General features: G+C 41.1%; 1 protein-coding gene across 5 annotated transcripts in view; it reads left to right on the top strand.

Annotated features, from left to right (window-relative positions):
• LOC116252636 (guanine nucleotide exchange factor SPIKE 1) overlaps positions 1–19320 on the top strand; it is a 96592-nt gene that overhangs the window by 51092 nt on the left and 26180 nt on the right. For all 5 annotated transcript variants that reach the window (XM_031627033.2, XM_031627028.2, XM_031627031.2 and 2 more), the window contains 7 exons: positions 5823–5892; positions 5994–6155; positions 6627–6734; positions 6961–6998; positions 7251–7395; positions 15211–15337; positions 17620–17813. In XM_031627033.2, the coding sequence (XP_031482893.1) occupies positions 5823–5892; positions 5994–6155; positions 6627–6734; positions 6961–6998; positions 7251–7395; positions 15211–15337; positions 17620–17813 (844 nt within the window). The remainder of the gene's footprint in view (positions 1–5822; positions 5893–5993; positions 6156–6626; positions 6735–6960; positions 6999–7250; positions 7396–15210; positions 15338–17619; positions 17814–19320) is intronic.

Here is a 19320-nt window from a genome sequence, read left to right as displayed (position 1 = left end):
GAACAACACATTCCAAAATAAGAAATCAGACATTCAAAAATCAAAATAACATACTAAGCAGCCGAAGAGTATTCGATTACATCACAATTCATAAGTTCAGAAGTCAAAACATATAGACATAGTTATCATCTTTCATGATCCAAAAAGCCCTCTTTCTCCAAGCTTTCCACTGTGCCCTCTACGAGAAAGAAAGCTATCTCACGGGCAAAACTTAAAGCAAATGAGGAAAATCTCTTCCTCCCATGTCTCTTGCAATGTTTAGAAACAAGAAGAGAGAGAGAGAGGAGCATATCTTTTGAAATAAAATGAAAAAAAGGGGCCATCGAACCCTTTTGCCATTTTTCCCCCGTACCGTACGATACGGGGGTGTATTGTAGGCGTGTCGTATCGTTTTTGTTGATACAGACGATACGTATCGTACGATACGCGTCCGTATCGTACGATACGGATAACATTGCGAGGGACAATCTGCCAAGTCTGACATTCATGCAAGGCTGCCATTTCCTCATTCATAGCTTCAACCCAATATTTTTCCTTACTCGCATGGTGATAAGATTTTGGTTCCACCTTTTTGCTGACTTCTGTCATAAACAGCTGAAAATCCAAAGAAAAATTGTTATAGCTCACCCATCTATTAATAGGATGTCGCACGCGTTGTGATTGGCGTGGAACTGCAGTAGGAACTGATCGCCTAGAATACACCAGGCCTGAGAACCGATTATGTATAGGTGGCTCATTGGACTGAGAAGATGAAGGCATGCTGTCCAAGGAAGTAGTGCTGCTCAAGGAACTACTTACAAGTGTCTCGGGCTCATTAACAACTTGCTCCTTGTGCTCAGTCAACATTTCTGCCCCTTGTCTTAAGATTTCAGCATGAAGCCAAGTATCATAAACTTCATTTTTGTCCTTGAGTGTCACAGAAGTAGCTTTGGGATCCTGTAACCTGCTTTCATCAAAGACAACATGCCGTGAAATATGTACACGCCCAGTTTTAGGGTTGTTAACACCTATAACCCTTGTAATTTTCTCCATACCCTATAAATCTGCATAAAACAACACGATCTTGAAATTTGTTTCGCAAGGAAACATCAACATGCACATAGCACACACATCCAAAGACACGCAACTCCTCATAACGTGGCTGTTCTTGATGTAAGAGAAAAAATGGTGATTTTCCATCAAGCAAGGTCAATAGCAATCGGTTTATAACATGGACAGCCGTATAGAAAGCCTCAGTTCACAATGTCATAGGTAAGTCTGTTTCATGCATCATGCTGAGTGCACTTTCAACAATATGCCTATGTTTCCTTTCAGTAATTCCGTTTTGCTGAGGTGTATGCGGACATGAAATTTGTCTAGTGATCCCATTATCTAGTAAATTCATTAGAAATAAATTCACTACCACCATCACATTGAAAATGCACAATATTACTCGAGTATTTATTTCGAACCAAGGCATGAAATTGAGTGAATAAGCGGAAAACTTCTGATTTGTGTTTCATGAAATGGATCTAAGTATATCGGGAATATGAATCAACAAAAATGAAATAGTATCTACTCCCAGAAGAAGAAGGAACTGGAGCAGGCCCCCAAACATCGGAATATATGATGTCAAAAGCCTTTGAAGCTCTTTTATTTATTAATTGAAAGGGAAGGACATGGCTCTTACAGATGTGACAACTCGAGCACATGCTGGACTCACTAACTGAACTCAGACTGGACTTATCTAAGAGCCCTTCTGCAACAAGACTTCGAACAAAAGATTGACTACAATGAGCTAACCGACCATGCCAAATGGATGGCTTATTATGCTTTACGACATTGACTTCACTATGACTTGGAAAAAATGAATCAGAAGGGTGAGGTTGTGACATCTGTGGAGCTTCTTCAAGGACATACATATCTCCTTTGCGAGTGCCCTCAGCGAATGTCTTCTTGGTTCGAGCATCCTTGACATAAACAGAAGAGAGTGTAAATTCAACAGAGGAGTGAGTATATCAATAAGCTTGGACACTGAAATAATATTTTTCTTGACACTTGGAACAACAAGAACATTCTTTAATGGAATGGAAGAAGAGCCCATAGAAATTTGTACATTTCCAATGTGCGATATTGTGTGATGGGAACCATCTCCCGTGACAACTGAGCCTTTATCTAAGTAAGGGAGAGCATTAGAGAGATTACCTGCTTCACCAGTAACATGAGCTGCTGCTCCAGAGTCCACATACCATTCTCCTTTCTCGTTTTGTTTCAAATGAAGCTTAGACAGGGCTGTCATGAGGAGTTGCTGCACATCTGTTGAAACATTAGATGTCTGATTTGAGCCAGATGATGATGAAGCTGACCCTGCTGCTGCCTTGTTCTCACGTCTAACTTGATTATTTTTGTTCTGCGGATTGTGCCAACATTCTGACTTTACATGCCCCCTCTTGTTGCAATAGAAACAAGTCGGAACCCTTCTAGATGTGGCAGAAGTAGTATTCATGCCCGGTGGTGTTGGGAGAATCCCTCTTCCCATTCCTGCCTGAGGATTCCAAGTACGAGCGCGATTCCCTTGCAGTGCATGTGTCCCTGTGATCAATACATTGTGACTGTTGGAAGGAATCAAATTCTGTCGCTGAACACGACTAGCTTCGTGTTGGAATAGCTTGGCCTTCAAATCTTCGAAAGATGGGAGGACAGGTAGGACTTCCAAGGCTGTGCAAAAAATGTCAAAATCTGTTCCCAGTCCACTCAAGGCTTGTTGCACTTTGTCCTTGTCGCTGACGGGATGTCCAATGGCAGCAAGTTGATCACTTACACTTTTAATTTCATTCAAATATTCCAAGACTGTATGCGTCCCACGCTTGATGTCCTGAAATTGCCTTCTTAACTGCAGAAAAGGTGCTTCAGATACTTGAGAATACGTTGTAGCAAGGGTAGACCACAACTCTAGGGCTGTTAAATCATCATCAATACCTCCTAATACTTCTTCTGACAAAGTAGAAGTAATATAGGCAACAAGAGACTGGTCGTGAGCCACCCAAACTTCATATTCAAGATTATTTTCAGTAAGGGTTTCATATTCAAATCTGATTTCACTCACAGCTGCAGCCCCAGCAGCTTGATCTCCCACTACGGTCTTCTTCACTTCACGGTCAATATACATTGGAGGTGCTGGAGTGGTCCCATCGATATGCCCATAGAGTCTATGACTTTTAATAAAAGGGACAATTTGACGTTTCCAAGTCAAATAGTTACTATGATTCAGCTTTTGAGAAATAAGTTGGGAGAGAAAGCTGGAAGATAGAAGAGAGGGAGTCGGCTGATCCATAATTGAATAAAGATGATTAGGGCAGACCACAAGAGCACGATTTAGGGCAGCAACAGAAATTAGGGCAAAACGATGAGAAATTAGGGCAAAACAATTAGGGCAAATCGATTAGGACAAATCGATTAGGGCAAATCACGCAAGATTTAGGGCAGAAACTGAAAAGAGGGATAACCACGCCAGAAAAGAAAGAACTTAGGGCAGATTAGGGCTAATCACATCAAACTGAAATCACTCACCGGAGGACAATGCAACCTGTCTCTGATACCATGTAAGAATCTTCACAAAGAACTCTCCCCGTTTTGCAAATCAGATATATTCAAAAGAGAGGATGAAAGAAGGCGATGGAGGAAAGGGAGCAGCCGGCTTAACACAGCCCTGCGTTCCTTAACCTTTTAATTAATCAATAACCCTAATTAGGTTACAACAGATTTGTACAGAAAAATATAAAATATTACAAGAGAGCCACCGCCTAGTATCCTTAGGCGTGTGGATGTAAGGAAAATGGATAGGGTCTGAACAGACCCGATCCCCATACGCTAACACTCTAAACATCAGTGGCTAGTGGAATAGCAAGGAGAGGAAACCCCAGCACCTACGTGGGAGGATCCAGCTCAGTTACAGCAGCGTTATCCATCCTTCACACCTTAAGGACAAGGTGGTACTTGGGGAGGGAGTATTGTTAGGCGTGTAAGAGAATAGGAGAAATAAGTTAATGCCTACATACTAGATAGTTAGAGAAATAAGGTATTGGGTTTGGATTCGGGACTTTACCCTTGTAACCAGACCCAGATGGTTCTCATATATATAGTGTAATGACCCTGGAAAGTGATTACGAAATGAGTGTAGACTGAGGTTAACCCTAATTGGTAGTGGTTAAAGGGTGTGTGCATGTTGACTGGCCTACTACGCAGGACTGATGGCCTGAAGGCTATCACAATTGGAGTATTTATTGCAAAATACATCACAAAATCATGACAATTTAGCTGGAATTAAAACAAATACCAATTCTTTAAGATTTAATGATTAAACGGATTCAAGACGCTTGCTGCTGCTCTATAGTGAAGATTGATATAAAGCTTAACAAGATTAAAAGTTGCCATATCCCTTCAAACATTCATGCACAGAGGCAGTGATTGGGGGTGGGTGCTCCAGGATTCTTTCAAAATTTTAGAGGCTTTCTGAAAAATTTTCAGGGCCCCCCTGTATCTTTCTAGAATTTTTACAGGGCCAGCTAAAATTTTTGAGCACTATAATAGGTTTTTTCTCCAGGGGGCCATGGCCCCCGCCAGGGCTTCTGGCTCCACCCTGTATTGAGGTCAATTTCCCTATTTCCTCCAGTGATCGCAGATGAAGCAGAGTAGGGAAATCCTTAATAAGTCCAACTCCCTGAGCTTTAAGGCTTTCAGTTGCAACATCTACAGTTGGTCATTCAGCTTGAACTCAGATGCATCAATACCATATGCAAGAAAAATTCATGGCTGGTTGTCCCTAGAAGTTGGAAATGAATAAAAAGAGACGATTGATTTGCTAGGGCCAGCTATTTAGATACTAAAGCCAATTTGGGGTTGTGAAAAAAGGGGGGGGGAGGGTTGGTTAGTTGTGAAGTGTGCTGTAGAATTGCAGAAAAAGAAACGAGCATTTGTGAATACATGGTTCTAATAGCATGAAAATGGAGAAACCATTTTGAAAATTCCCAGGCTCTTTGGGATATCTCCATGAGCACATAAAAATGGTAACGGGAAGCGTCATTCACTTAACATAGTAATAAAAAGGATATTGAGATTTTTTTTAATCAACATTTCTTATGAGAAATACAAGTCTCTGTTTATCTTTCCACATATATAATTCATGGGGTTTTGGGATGGGGGTTGGGGAGGAGGGGGTGGGTGGTGAAGAGAGGTCTATATGCACTATGTCCTAATCCCTTTTTTCTTCAGGATTTCTTGTATTAAGCTTGAATATGACGAACTATGCTCAGAAGTTTGACCGGTTTCAGTTTCTTGCCAAAATTAGTTTGACACGTATTCAATCCCTGTTGACTAGACTAGACTTGTTTTTAAGTTGAGTTCAGTGTCCACACAAAATTGTATGATAGTGATTGGATGTGGCTGACCTTTGTGAACTTGTTTGGTGCACAATTACAATTGGATGAAAATGGTCAGATGTGGCTGCTCATACTCAAAATTTTTTTTCTTTTCATGTTTGGTGCACTCAAAATGCACTTGCACCTGCACTGGCACCTAAGTTGGTTCTGGTATGCACTCATTTATGTTGCATCCATGTCCCTGGTGAAGTCTACTTTGAAGTTCAATTAACTTTTTCTATGGCTTTGGCTGAATGCATTTTCTTCAGCCCCTCTAATCATCTGTCCCGGTGTTTTATACACACTAATGATATAAAAGTGAAATATTTCTCCTTAAGAGTCATGTTAATGGATGAATTCAGTAATAGTGAAATCCTCTTTAATGGTCTTGTTGTAACCATGTTATCTTTCTTGGTAATGTTTCAGGTTTCATTCTGACATAGCTTTACCAGTGTTGAGAGAGCTAGTACCGCACTATCTCCAGGAGAGCATGAAGGTGACAGTAGCGGTTACTATAACTACTACTAAATCTGTTTGTATGTTATCCAGACTTAGTGCTGCAGAATGTCAGTTGATTTCTTCTTTCTTTTCCTGCAGGAACGTCTGGATTACTTGGAAGATGGAAAACATGTGTTTAGGCTGCGATTAAGGCTATGCTCTTCTTTGTACCCAACGAATGAGAGGATAAGAGATTTCTTTCTTGAATTTGACAGGCATATTCTTCGCACTAGCCCTCCTTGGGGCTCTGAACTGCTAGAGGTATTCATTTGCTTTTCCTCGTCTTTTTATTTTTTCTCTTTAATTTTGATTTACTATCTTGATTGTTTCCCTTTGGCATTCACAGACATTATACTTTCTGTCAGCCTTCACTTGGTTTTCCTTGTCTTCTCTATCATTTTGTTGAAACATGTTCCATAGTGATATCTACACATATCTATGTTGTTTGTATTTTATGTTTGTTATTATACTGTCAAATCATCGATCTTCTTATTCCGATATGCTTTATATTGAACCCATCTCCCACGTTATGAAATCATCCTACTTTAATTTGTTATTTCCTTATGAACTTAGATTAATATATTCTATGACATAGATCGCTTTTTTGGCTGGCCTATGTCTGCTGTTTGACTTTCTTTTTTTTATTATCCTTTTCCTTTTATTTTGCATAACTGTGTTGACATTTCTTCTACTTAGGCTGTTTTTTTTTGGGGGATCTTCCCAAATGTGCAGGCTATTAACAGCTTAAAGAATGTTGATTCAACTGAACTCTTACAGTTTTTGCAGCCAATTCTTAACATGCTTCTGCATCTTATTGGTGATGGTGGTGAAACCCTTCAGGTTTATCTTCATGTGTACAGTTTTATGTTTGTCTTGATAGATATCAATCTTTACTCAAGCTATCTGCAGTTTATTGGACAGAATATGGTCACTGTGCAATCATATTGTTTAGTGCAAATTCAAGTCTTTCCAAAATACCTTTTTCTTTGGCAGGAATCGGAAATCATTTCTTCCAGGACATGATCCATTATTATTGTCTTCTCTTTTTCAACTTTTGCTTTTACAGGTTGCAGCCTTTAGAGCTATGGTCAATATTCTTACAAGGTACATCGCGTTTTGTAATTATGGCCCTCCCTTAGGCATTGGTCCTTTTGTTTTCTAACCATTGATAGTTGTTCGTGGGTTTGGAGTAAGAGCTTGTAGGTGAGGTTTGTTAAAGTACATGGTTTCTCGAGGTCCTTTAAGTTGTTCAAAGGTCATATTTTTCAGTATTTTCTGTAGTCAGTCTAAAACTCCTCATTGCAGACTTCTTAGCAAACATTCCTTTCCTCAAATATTATTCTTTTAACTTTTCAGGGTGCAGCAGGAATCTTCTGATGGTGCAGAAAGAAATCGTTTTCTTGTTACATACGTGGACTATGCTTTTGATGATTTTGGTGGAAGGCAGCCACCAGTTTATCCTGGTTTATCGACTGTTTGGGGAAGTTTGGCTCGAAGCAAGGTAATTCTCGAAATTTTAACTTGAAATGGGTGTCGTGTCATAATTTCGTTCCATGCAAGCTTTAGTAATTAATAAATATTGACACACTTGGGGGAAAAGAATCTTGAGAAAGATTAAAGGCCTGTTTGTATTGCAAAGGGAAAAATTTGGTTTCACTCATAGCCACAAATATTGTGATATTTCGAAAATAGCGTGATATTTACGATAAAAACAAGAAAAACGATGAAGATGGAAAAATATCGTGATATTTTCAAAATTGCCGAGATTTATATTTTTCAGAGAAAAATAGCTTTGCCGAAAAAAACCCGAAAAAACCCTCGCTGATATGTTCCTGAGAATGATATTCGTGGCTATGGTTTCACCAAACCAAGCATTTCCTGTAACCATGTTTTTTTTTTTTTGGAAAAACCTTTGTTTCTTTAACCATTTGGATGCCAATGACATGGTTTTCATCTTTTTGGCCATATCAAAACAACCCATCAGTTAGGAAGATGCCATATGTCAAGAATTAGATAGAAAAGGAAAATGAAATGAAGGAAATACTTAGTTGGCTTCTTACCTAGTCACCGAGTCACTAGGAAATTGCTGAATGTTGCACAAAACTGAAAAATGGAAAAGGCAGAAGATGAGAAAACATCATGTGGGATTTCGTAAGCCGAACAGATTGGAGAAAAAAGAACTAGGGTGGCTGGAAGTGGCTAAATCAACCTCACTTGAAAATATGTGCTGGTCTGGCCATTGGTTTGGACTTTGGTGGTTTCCAACTGCCCTTTGACTATATCAGGATGACAGACATGGTGCACCGATACAATATGCCTGCATACATGAACCACAGAATGTAGAACATGATTTAATCTTTTATTAAAAGAAAAAAAGAAAAAGGAGTATTATATCTCCATTCTTTCTCCTTCTTGAAGATAAAACAAAAGGGTGATATAGGAACAAGCAGCAAGTGAATGAGGGTACTGATTCAACAATTCATGGAGCAATTGCTTGAGGGCGATAGCCTGAATGGTGACAATAATAGATTGAAAGTATGCCAGGGAGCACTTTCTCTGGTGTATTGTATATGTGAATTGGGGGGATTATATAGTTGATTGATTTTTAGAGGAAGATAGCATTAGACATACTTTAACCTCTTCTGTCGAATATTTTTTTTTAACCTCCTAACTCTATATTTTATAGCACCTTCAATAGTATTTTTCCATAAAAAACAATCCAGCGGGTCTTCAGTCGTAAGAAATGGTTGGACTTGGACAAAAAACTCAAAGCAAACGTTTAAGTAAAAAGATAAAGAGAAGTGAACCCAAAAAGCTTTCATTCCTTAATGGAATGTTGACACTGCTTGCAGAAAAGCTCAGCCTGTTGCTGGAGCTAGCCTCCTGCTGGTGGGGTTTGGAGCGGGGTGACATACTCTGGTGGGGGCAGAGGAAGAACATAGGAAAAGATAGGTATTGGAAGGTGTAGAAACACGAACCACAAGGAGAGAGTAGAGAAAACACACACAGTATACGTGGAAAACCTCAGAAAGAGGTGAAAAACCACGGGGAAGCTCTGACCTAGGGGCAAACCGCAACCCTAGGAGAGAGAAAATCACATTCACTTAACACAACAATTACATGTAAGTGAAGAATATATAGGAGGGAGAGAAAGAGTGCCGCCTAGGATACCGAGCCCACCTCGGTATCCGTGCCCCATAGGACCGGGTCCAGATATGGACCCGGTTCCCCATTACAATATATTCTAACACTCCCCCTCAAGCTTGGCATACATGTCAAACATGCCAAGCTTGCTAACATTTTTCTCAAACTGAGATGTACATAAAGACTTAGTTAAGACATCTGCAACTTGATCTTCAGACTTCATATAGGGCAGAATCAACTCCTTTGAATCTATGCGTTCCCGTATGAAGTGGCGATCGATCTCCACATGTTTAGTCCTGTCGTGCATGACCGGATTATTTGCCAGGTTAATAGCAGACTTGTTGTCACAATACATCCTCATCTTCTCTTCCATTTTAACCCCAATATCTGCTAAAAGAATTTTGAGCTATAGCATCTCTGTAACCCCCATAGCAACCGCCCTGTATTCAGCCTCAGCACTGGACCTGGAACAAACTTCTTGTCGCTTACTTCTCCAGTCCACAAGGTTACCTCCAAGAAAGATGCAGTATCCTGTGGTAGACCTCCTAGTATCTGTGCATCCTGCCCAGTCGGCATCAGAGTATCCTTCAATACTTAGTCGATCTTGCCGAGTGTAGAGCAATCCTTTCCCTGGGTCATTCTTTAAGTATCCCAATACTCTTTCAGCACTTTTCCAATGACAATCAGTAGGGGCATGCATAAACTGACTTAACACACCCACAGCATACGTAATATCTGGGCGAGTAAGAGTGAGATAAATAAGTTTACCAACCAGCCGCTGATACCTCCCTTTTCCTTCCTCATCCAAGATAGTCCCAGATTTGATACTTATCCTTGTGCCAGACTCCATTGGGGTAAGAAAGGGCCTGCATCCCAGTTTACCTGTCTTTTTTAGAAGATCCAAAGTGTATTTTCTTTGGCTCATAACAAGTCCAGTCTCAGATCGCGCGATCTCAATTCCCAAGAAATACCTTAGTTTGCCCAGATCTTTGAGATCGAATTCTGCAGCTAACGTTTCTTTCATCTTCTTTTTTTCCCCCTCGTCGTCACCTGTGACAATCATATCATCAACATATACAAGTAGAAGGCTCACCAGACCATTTCTCTGCTTGATGAAGAGGGTGTGATCACCATTTCCCTGTTTATACCCATTAGTCTTCATTACAACCCTTAGTCTTTCAAACCACGCTCTAGGGGACTGCTTGAGACCATACAAAGCTTTCTTGAGATAGCAACACTTCCCGTTCCGAGCATATCCAGGCGGCATGCTCATATAGACTTCTTCCTCAAGGTGACCATTCAAGAAGGCGTTCTTGACATCAAGTTGGTCCATGCTCCACTTCTTCTGCACTGCAAGAGCTAGGATGACCCTTACGGTCTTCAGTTTCGCCACGGGAGCAAACGTCTCAAGATAGTCAATCCCATATTTCTGGCTAAACCCTTTAGCAACAAAGTGGGCTTTATAGCGTTCTACTGTGCCATCAGGTTTGTACTTCACATTAAACACCCACTTGGAACCAACTAAGTGAGTTCCCTTGGGGATGTCAACAACCTCCCACGTACTGTTCTTTTCCAGGGCGTCCATCTCCTCTGTCATGGCCTGTAGCCATTTAGGATCCTTCCTGGCATCTTCCACTGACCTGGGAATAACAGCCATAGATAAAGAGGTAACAAAGCACTTGTAGTCTTTGCTGAGTTTAGCATATGAAACAAATCTCTGAATAGGATGAGAAGTACATGACCTGGTGCCCTTGCGCAGGGCTATGGGAAGTTCTTCATTCATTGGACTTGGATCATCCGGGGAGGTCACAAGATTGGGAAGATTGGGATTGGCAACATCGACATCTTCCATCACATCCTTCTTCTTCCTGCTGTAAACCTGACCAAATAAGTGACCTCGAGACTGTTCTTCCACAGGGCCCCCCTCCATCTGACTGTCTCTGTCCTTCCTGACAACGTCTTCCACACTTGGAGAACTAACTGTATAATCCAAGAAATCCATGAACTGAATCAACTGATGCGAAGAATACTCTTCCCTTCTGTCACCTAGACACTCCCCCTGAAGAGGAGTCGCAGGGAAGTATGCCACATGTTCATGAAAGGTAACATCCCGGGAGACATATACTCTGGAAGTGCTAGGGTCAACACACTTGTATCCCTTCTGAGTGGAGGAATACCCCAAAAAGACCGCTTTGATGGACCGAGGATCAAGTTTCTTGAGAGTGGGACTATGATCATGGACAAAGCAAACACACCCAAACACTCGAGGGGTCAAAGGCCAGGGATTCTGAGTAGGCCACAAAACAGAATAAGGGGAATGACCATTCAACACACGAGTAGGCATACGGTTAATGAGATGAGCACTAGTGAGAAGTGCATCACCCCAGTACCGCTTAGGGACATGACGTTGAAACATAATGGCCCGGGTGACATTTAACAAATGACGGTTCTTCCTTTCAGCCACACCATTTTGAGGAGGTGTGTAGCTACAGGATGTTTCATGTATAATACCCTTGCTTCGCAGGAAGTCATCAAGGGATTGGGAGACATACTCTCTTGCATTGTCAGTACGAAGGGTCTGAACAGGGGTCTGGAATTGAGTTTCAACAAATGCCACAAAGTTTTTGACAATGTCGGGAACTTCACTACGTTCTTTCAACAGATACACAAACGTACACCGGGAGTAGTCATCAATAAGAGTCATGAAATAGTGAAAGCCACGACAAGTAGGTACTCCCGAAGGACCCCAAACATCAGAATGAACCAAAGCAAAAGGACGGTCGGCTTTATTGAATGAAATAGGGTACGAGGCCCTAACATGTTTAGACAACTGACACACTTCACAGGCGAAGGTGTCCAAAGAAACAGAATGAAACATCCGAGGAAACAACTTTTTAAGCAACGGGAATGGAAGATGACCAAGTCTCTCGTGCCAACGCATAATGATGGATCTGTCCTCCATGCCAGGCAACTGTCCACTGGTGGCTGAAATCAAAGCAGAAGCAACTTGTACGGGCAGTCTGTAGAGACCATCAATAACCGAACCAATCCCAATCTTCTGCCCCGTCCCCAAGTCCTGCAGTAAACAACGATCAGCAGAGAAAATTAGATTACAGTTTAACTCTTTGGTAATACTGCTGACAGATAACAAATTGACAGGAATGTTGGGAACATGTAGGGCATTATGAAGACAATATTTGTTCAGTAATGATAAACTCCCTTTTCCAGCCACAGAGATAGAGGAACCATCAGCCATAGCCACACGCTGCTGCCCAGAGGTCAACCTGTACTCTTGAAACATCGTAGGGTCCCCTGTCATATGATGAGTGGCCCCACTGTCAACAATCCAATCACCGAGGGAGGAATTACCTTGATCACTAGTAGCAACTAGGGCCTGGGCTAACTTAGCCCCCTCAGAAGTAGAAGCATCATCCTGGGTAGACAAACGACTAATGTATGCTTGCAACTCTCTAAGTTGATCTGAGGAGAGCTTGGATTTTGCAACATTGGTCGACCCTGGACTAGGCTCGGGCACAGAAGGAGCACGGCGATGAGGAGGAGGACGACCTCGGACGAGACGCTTCTCAGGATGAAGGTCCCAACAAAAATCAACAGAATGACCCACTTTGTTGCAATGGCTGCATCGGCGAGTAGGACGCTGCCCTGTCCCTGAAGTATGGCTCACAAAGGCTGCTGGAGAGCTCCCCTGATGGGAGTCAATATGCATAATCTGGCGCCGTTGCTCCTCAGACTCAATACGAGCATATACCTCTTCGATTCCAGGAATCTCATCACAGTTAAGAATCTGGCTCCGAATGGTTTCAAACTCATCACGCAGGCCTCCAAGGAAGATAAAGGTGCGGTCCATCCATTCCTTTTCCCAATACAGGGCATGATCTACACCACATTTCCAGTCATCATTCACATGATAGTCAAGTTCCTCCCATTTGGTCTTCAGGGCGGCATAGAAGGAGGCAACAGATAAATCACCCTGTTTAAGAGCATATATGCTACGTTTGATTTGATATGCACGTAAAACACGTTTTTTACGACCATACATACGTGCAAGAACAGTCCACATATCATATGCAGTCGATTTACGCAAGATCAAAGGCTGAATATCTGCGGAAACCGAACTAATAATCCATACTTTAACCTGACTATCTTCCAAAGCCCAGGTCGGCCATTGCGAATCAGTTTTAGAAGGTGGAGGCTTCTCCCCAGTGATATAGTGCAGGCGACCATGACTAGTAATGCCGATTTCTAGGGCAGCAGACCACGAGAGATAGTTATCCTTGTTCAGCCGAATGGAGGTGACATGAACAGGCAAGTTCTCACCCTTGGTATTGCTGCCCGTGTCCAGGGCATCATCAAGCTTGAAAATCACTGCGTCAGCCATGGCAATCCCCAAATAAGGTCACAACTGGCCGGCGGCGAAAACAAGACAGCCGGCGGCGACGCGGAAGAAGAGGGCAGCGGAGAAAAAACCAGTTGACGGTGGCGCTGGGACCTGTGACGGCAGCAGGGCAGGGCGGCGCTGATAATGACGGCGACGCTGGGAGCGGCGACGGCAGCAGGGCAGGGCAGGACGACGCTGGGAACGGCGGCAGCAAGGAAGAGATCCACACCGGCGACGGCAGCAGGGCAGGGCAGAACGGCGCTGGGAACGATGACGACGGCGGTGCCGGACGGCGGCAGCGTTCCTGGTCGGCGACAGCAGTAGAAACAACGACGGCAGCGGCGCTGGGAACAGTGTCGGCGGCGGTGCTGGAAACGGCAACGGGGGCAGCACGTGAACGGCGGAAAAGCACTACTTGCACACCAACAATCTCACATGCGGTGGCTCTGATACCATGTAGAAACACGAACCACAAGGAGAGAGTAGAGAAAACACACACAGTATACGTGGAAAACCTCAGAAAGAGGTGAAAAACCACGGGGAAGCTCTGACCTAGGGGCAAACCGCAACCCTAGGAGAGAGAAAATCACATTCACTTAACACAACAATTACATGTAAGTGAAGAATATATAGGAGGGAGAGAAAGAGTGCCGCCTAGGATACCGAGCCCACCTCGGTATCCGTGCCCCATAGGACCGGGTCCAGATATGGACCCGGTTCCCCATTACAATATATTCTAACAGAAGGGTTTAGGATTTGCAGACATGGTGTTTAAATGTTTATAAAAGTGGGTCAGATTTGGATCTGATGCTGATCCAGATCCAGATGCACATATTACGACGAGCATAGATATTTTCTTTTACTGCTGCTCTTACATGGGTAAGGAGGTGTAAACCACATGTGATTTGGTTTAAACGAAACTAGGTTTTATATGTGAATGATGGTGTTTGAGTATAGGGTGTAATATCACCCAAGGATGCATGTCTTACACTTCACAACTGACCTGCCACTTGTTGCTTTTCTTTTGTTTTCACAGAGCTATTGTGGACTTCTAATTTCTTAATCTGACAATTGATTCCTGCATTTCTGATGCACCTTTATTACTGTCTGCTCATGTGTCCACTCTTCGTAGTGATGACTGTTGCGCTGGTTTATCAAAAACTTCCTTTTTGTTCGCTTATTAACCTGACATTGTCATATTTTGCTTTCGGGCCAGTGGTTTTTGTGGGATGCTCTATACTGAACTTGTTATGCTTTTAGTTACCCCTAATATTTGCAATGTGCTTATAATAATACAATATCCTAGAGCCTCACTTCTTCCTCTAGCATCGACTCTTTTGCTTTATTTGATAAATAAATTGTCTTGGGCAAGTGAGTGGATCCTGATTGTCTCGGGTTTTTCATGCCAACATGGTCATTTGAAGTTCTCTGTTGAATGGCTAGTAGAATGATGCTATATGCTGTTTCTGATTTTTATTTTGAAAATTTCTGATGTGTAATTTCTACCATGTGTAATTTCTACCAAATAATTAACCAATTTTTTGCTAGATTTCTTGTTGTTTTACTGCCCTTTAGTCACGAATATGTTTTTTCTATCAGCTGTTGTATGAAATAATGATGAATAATGTTCATTATAATATGTTTCGAGGGTCTAAAATTAATTCTAGGTGATTTTCTTTATATGATGCCACACTCTGTTCCTTTTAATCAGGATGAAATTTTGATGTTAACCACCTTCCTGTGACACAACAAGATGATGCATTACTTTTTCAGGCTAAAGGTTATCGGGTTGGACCTGTATATGATGACGTCTTGGCAATGGCATGGTTCTTTCTGGAGCTCATTGTGAAGTCAATGGCATTAGAACAATCTAGCCTTTTCTACAATAATATTCCATCAGGTTTTGTTTCTTCTTGTCACCTTTATGCTTGCACAATAATGAAAAATGAAAGCTGCATCTGCATGTTGTCTGTGATGTTGGAAAACAAATCTTCCTGTGGATGTCTTCAGAAAAGGAGCCTTGCCTAGCAATCTTGTTACACGTGGGGGAACTTGGCAAGATGTCAGTGTAGGATTTGATTTGAGGTTTATCCATTCTTGGTTTACTTGTCAAAATGGCTTCTTTAACTAGGTGGCATGTAGCCACATGTAACATCATGTCATCCTTGTAGATTAGTCCCTCTATCTTTATTCTCGCAATGGAGTGATCATACCTTGTCTACCTCAGCTGAAACAAGCACCTGAAGGGGGAGAATAGTCACATTGGAACCTTTTTCCTCAAAATAACATCTTCATGCACACAATCTTTTGATTGTGTAACTTTTGCAATAGCCTTGAAATGAGACTGCCTCTAGAAGAATTGTGCCAGCAGAAGATCTTGTATAACTTTCCCTGTTTGGAAAGTGTGAACTTTGGAGGAATCTGGGAGAAATGTCAGAGTCCATTTATCCCAATGGAGTTTATACCTTCCTCTCCATGCATGTCTCAGCTGAAAAATAGAGCGTTCTACATTAGCATTTTGATGGGGGAAGTTGGCAAAACAATAGGGCTTTAATTAGGACTGTCTAGGCTCACTTAAGCCCCTAGGTTCAGGGTAGCTGTTCTTAGGTGACCTACTATTTGAAAATGTAGACCATGACCCAGGGCATTTAGACTTCCTTTGGGCATTCAACAACTTATCTTCAGTTGTCTAGATTTTTTTTTTCTTCTTTCTCTTCTTCTTCTGCTGCTGCTGCTGCTGCTGTTGCTGCTGTTGTTGTTGTCTAAAGCATTTCTTCTTCTTCTTCTTCTTTGACATAAAGTAGTTTTTTTTCCTTTTTCCTTTTTTTCCCTCTTCTTCTATCTCTAAGTAATTTTCTTTCTGCATCTTTTGGGTGGTGATAGTCATAAATCACAGTAATACATCATATGGTATTATTCTATGTGAGTGTGTGTGTCTTAATCTTCCTAAAGACATTTTACAAGTTTACAACAATCAACATTGACATGAAAGCCGTGATTATGTTGCGGATATGTTCCTTTTCTTTTAAGAAATTGGACTAATAATTCTAGACTTTAGTTTATGCTTTTAGATTTTAGAAATTAGATTTAGAGATTCATTTGTTGGTATTTAAGAAATTTGGAAGATTTTGCATGTTTAGACTTTCGCTGTTTATGCTAAGTAACTGTTCAACATTACTAAGTATGCCCTTGCAAAATTTTCATTATGTGCACTGTTGTATTATACAATATTTAATGTAACACCCCAAAAAGTTTAGTCCCGTATTGATCATTGTGAGAGATTTTCGAGAACTTGTACAAGGAGTTGTTAAAATGGTTTGATGTCTTGGTTTAGCTTTTTTTGGAATGAAACCGAAACTGCTAGAGGGCGAGTTGTGATTCGGTAGACCAAAGGTCTGAGCCCAGGAGTGGGTCGGTTCGTTACAGTGGTATCAGAATACGGTTCAACACTCGGACATAGGGTTCTACATGTACAAACGCATGTGCTTTGAGGGGGTTGGATTGTAACATCCCAAAAGGTTTAGTCCCGTATTGAAGATTATGAGAGATCTTCAAGGGCTTGTAAATGAGTTTGTTAAAATGGTTTGTTGTCCAGGTTCCTAGCCTTTTCTGGGCTGGAACTGAAGAGGGGGGGGAGGGGGGTTTGCTAGTCGGGATCCACCAGACAGACTAGGGGTTTTAGCCCAGGAGTAGGTCAGACCATTACATTTAATGCTTAGTGCTGTGATGTGTTTTAATTGTTTTATTCTTACAAGTTGATAAATATAGGTTTCCAATTGTTAAATGCCTCAGTTTTGGTGTGAACCTCATAAACTTACTAATGATGTATTCCAATGGTCTACTTTTTCTTTATTGGACGAGTTACTGCACATAGACTCTGGGGTGAACTCACTACCTAGGCTATAGTTGGGGCTTTTGACAATATTAGTCCAATTCAACCTGAACATGAAAGGGTAGAGTTGCTTGTCATTTACAAACCCAAATATTTCATTTAAGCATATAGATATGGATGCAAATCCGCTTAAGGGAGGTTATTATGTTTTCTGAGATGAAGTCTTGTATCAGTTAGCCTGTGGATTGTAAATCTACTTGAGAGAGTGAACTGATTTCTGACCCTTCAGCTTATTTAAATGGTTTAGCATCTTGCAAAGAATTGATTCATCTCAGATATTCTTTCTTCAGGTGATGATATTCCCCCATTGCAACTGAAAGATGGTGTGTTCAGATGCATTATGCAGTTGTATGATTGTCTTCTTACGGAAGTTCATGAGCGCTGTAAGAAGGGTTTGAGCTTGGCAAAACGTTTGAATAGCAGCTTGGCATTTTTCTGTTATGATCTTTTATCAATAATAGAGCCTCGTCAAGTCTTTGAGTTGGTAAGACCGTAAGAGTACTATTTTAGCTGCTTTTGGCTGTACGTTGAATGTTTTATACCATCTTATCCAGCATCATTGGAATTTTGAAATAAATTTGATACTAGAGAAGACAATCATGAACTTCCGTAAAGAGAGTCATTTAGTTATCCCTTGTTAAAGGGAGTCCTAGAATATAATTGATTGGTGTTATTTTTTGAAGAGGACAATCAATGAAGGAGGGCTGCACTATGTAGTTCAAGTTGCTTGTTAGAGAACAGAACAAGTAAGGCACTAGAACATGGAAGAACAAATTTGTGCTGATTAGGCAATAAATGCTGTTCTTCCATTTGCAGCACTTTAACACAACAAGAGACCTGCTCTAACTTGGTCCCTATGTCGTTATCCATTGGCCACCAGTAGATTGTTTTTGTTAATGGACATTCTTGCCTTCAGTATTAAAAAAAGCTGGTGATAGTAGAAATAAGTGTCATGCTAAGCACATAAGACATGAAAAATCGAGTAAATCTGCAATCATGGTTATCTCAAAGTGTCGCATTTTATATATTTGTAAAATGTCCTACACTAAGTAGGAATCACCATTCTCAAGGTATCCTACTAAGAGCAACACATCTTTAAATATGTGAAAGACTTGAGTCATAAACTCACTATTGCAATGAAACAGAAAAAGCCCATGGCATAGATTACACCCTATTAGGGTCTTATTATGTTTCTTCAACTTCAAAATCTCACTCAATTTTATCTTCTGAGTTGTCCATGTAAATTAATTCTCCTTCATCTTCATTATCTCTCTCTTGTCATTCGGACTTTCTCTTCTATGTCAACCACTCTTTTCCTTATACAAAAGAAGAAAATTGTGTGTTATAGTGTATAACAAAGAAAAGGCATATTCATATAATAAAGAAAAAATTGAAGTGATTTTTGCCTCAGAACACGTCAGCCTAAAAATTTGGAAAAAAGTTTGTGGTGAAATTTGCCAAAGAAAGATTTCCCCACCACCTCCTCCCTTGATAAAATGACAACAGCCATCCTATTGAAGTTCTCCAATTCTGCCCATGATTCTCGCCATAATAAATTACTAAAGGGGCTCTTGGATGACACTCCAAAATGCCATTTTGGGGGCAAACGGGTGGCGTCTTTGGAGTGCTTGGGTGACATCAAAACCAGATTTGAGAAAAAACCAGTTTTGATAAAATCTGGTTTTAAAAAGGGAAGTGAATAACCTTTCCCACTCCCCTCCTCCAACAGGTTACCAAAATTTGTGTTTTGGCTGTTTCACTCCAAAACAAAAACCAGCTTTTAGTGGCTCATTAAAAAACGACATTTTCATAAAACCAAATTTTGCACTGTGTTTTTGAGGGTGTTATTCAAATACCACATAAGAGGGCATGATGTTTTGCAAAATTGGTTCCTCGATGCATCACATACCACATCTTTTTTAATGGTACAGAATAGGTGTCCATTGCAAAAGGTTTGTCTTGATGAATTAGTGGTAACGTGTGATGTAAGA

Source organism: Nymphaea colorata, chromosome 4 (genome assembly GCF_008831285.2).
Source record: "Nymphaea colorata isolate Beijing-Zhang1983 chromosome 4, ASM883128v2, whole genome shotgun sequence".
NCBI classification, from domain to species: domain Eukaryota; kingdom Viridiplantae; phylum Streptophyta; class Magnoliopsida; order Nymphaeales; family Nymphaeaceae; genus Nymphaea; species Nymphaea colorata.
The sequence above is the reverse complement of the archived record's forward strand: the minus strand, read 5'-3'. Positions and strand labels throughout refer to the sequence as shown.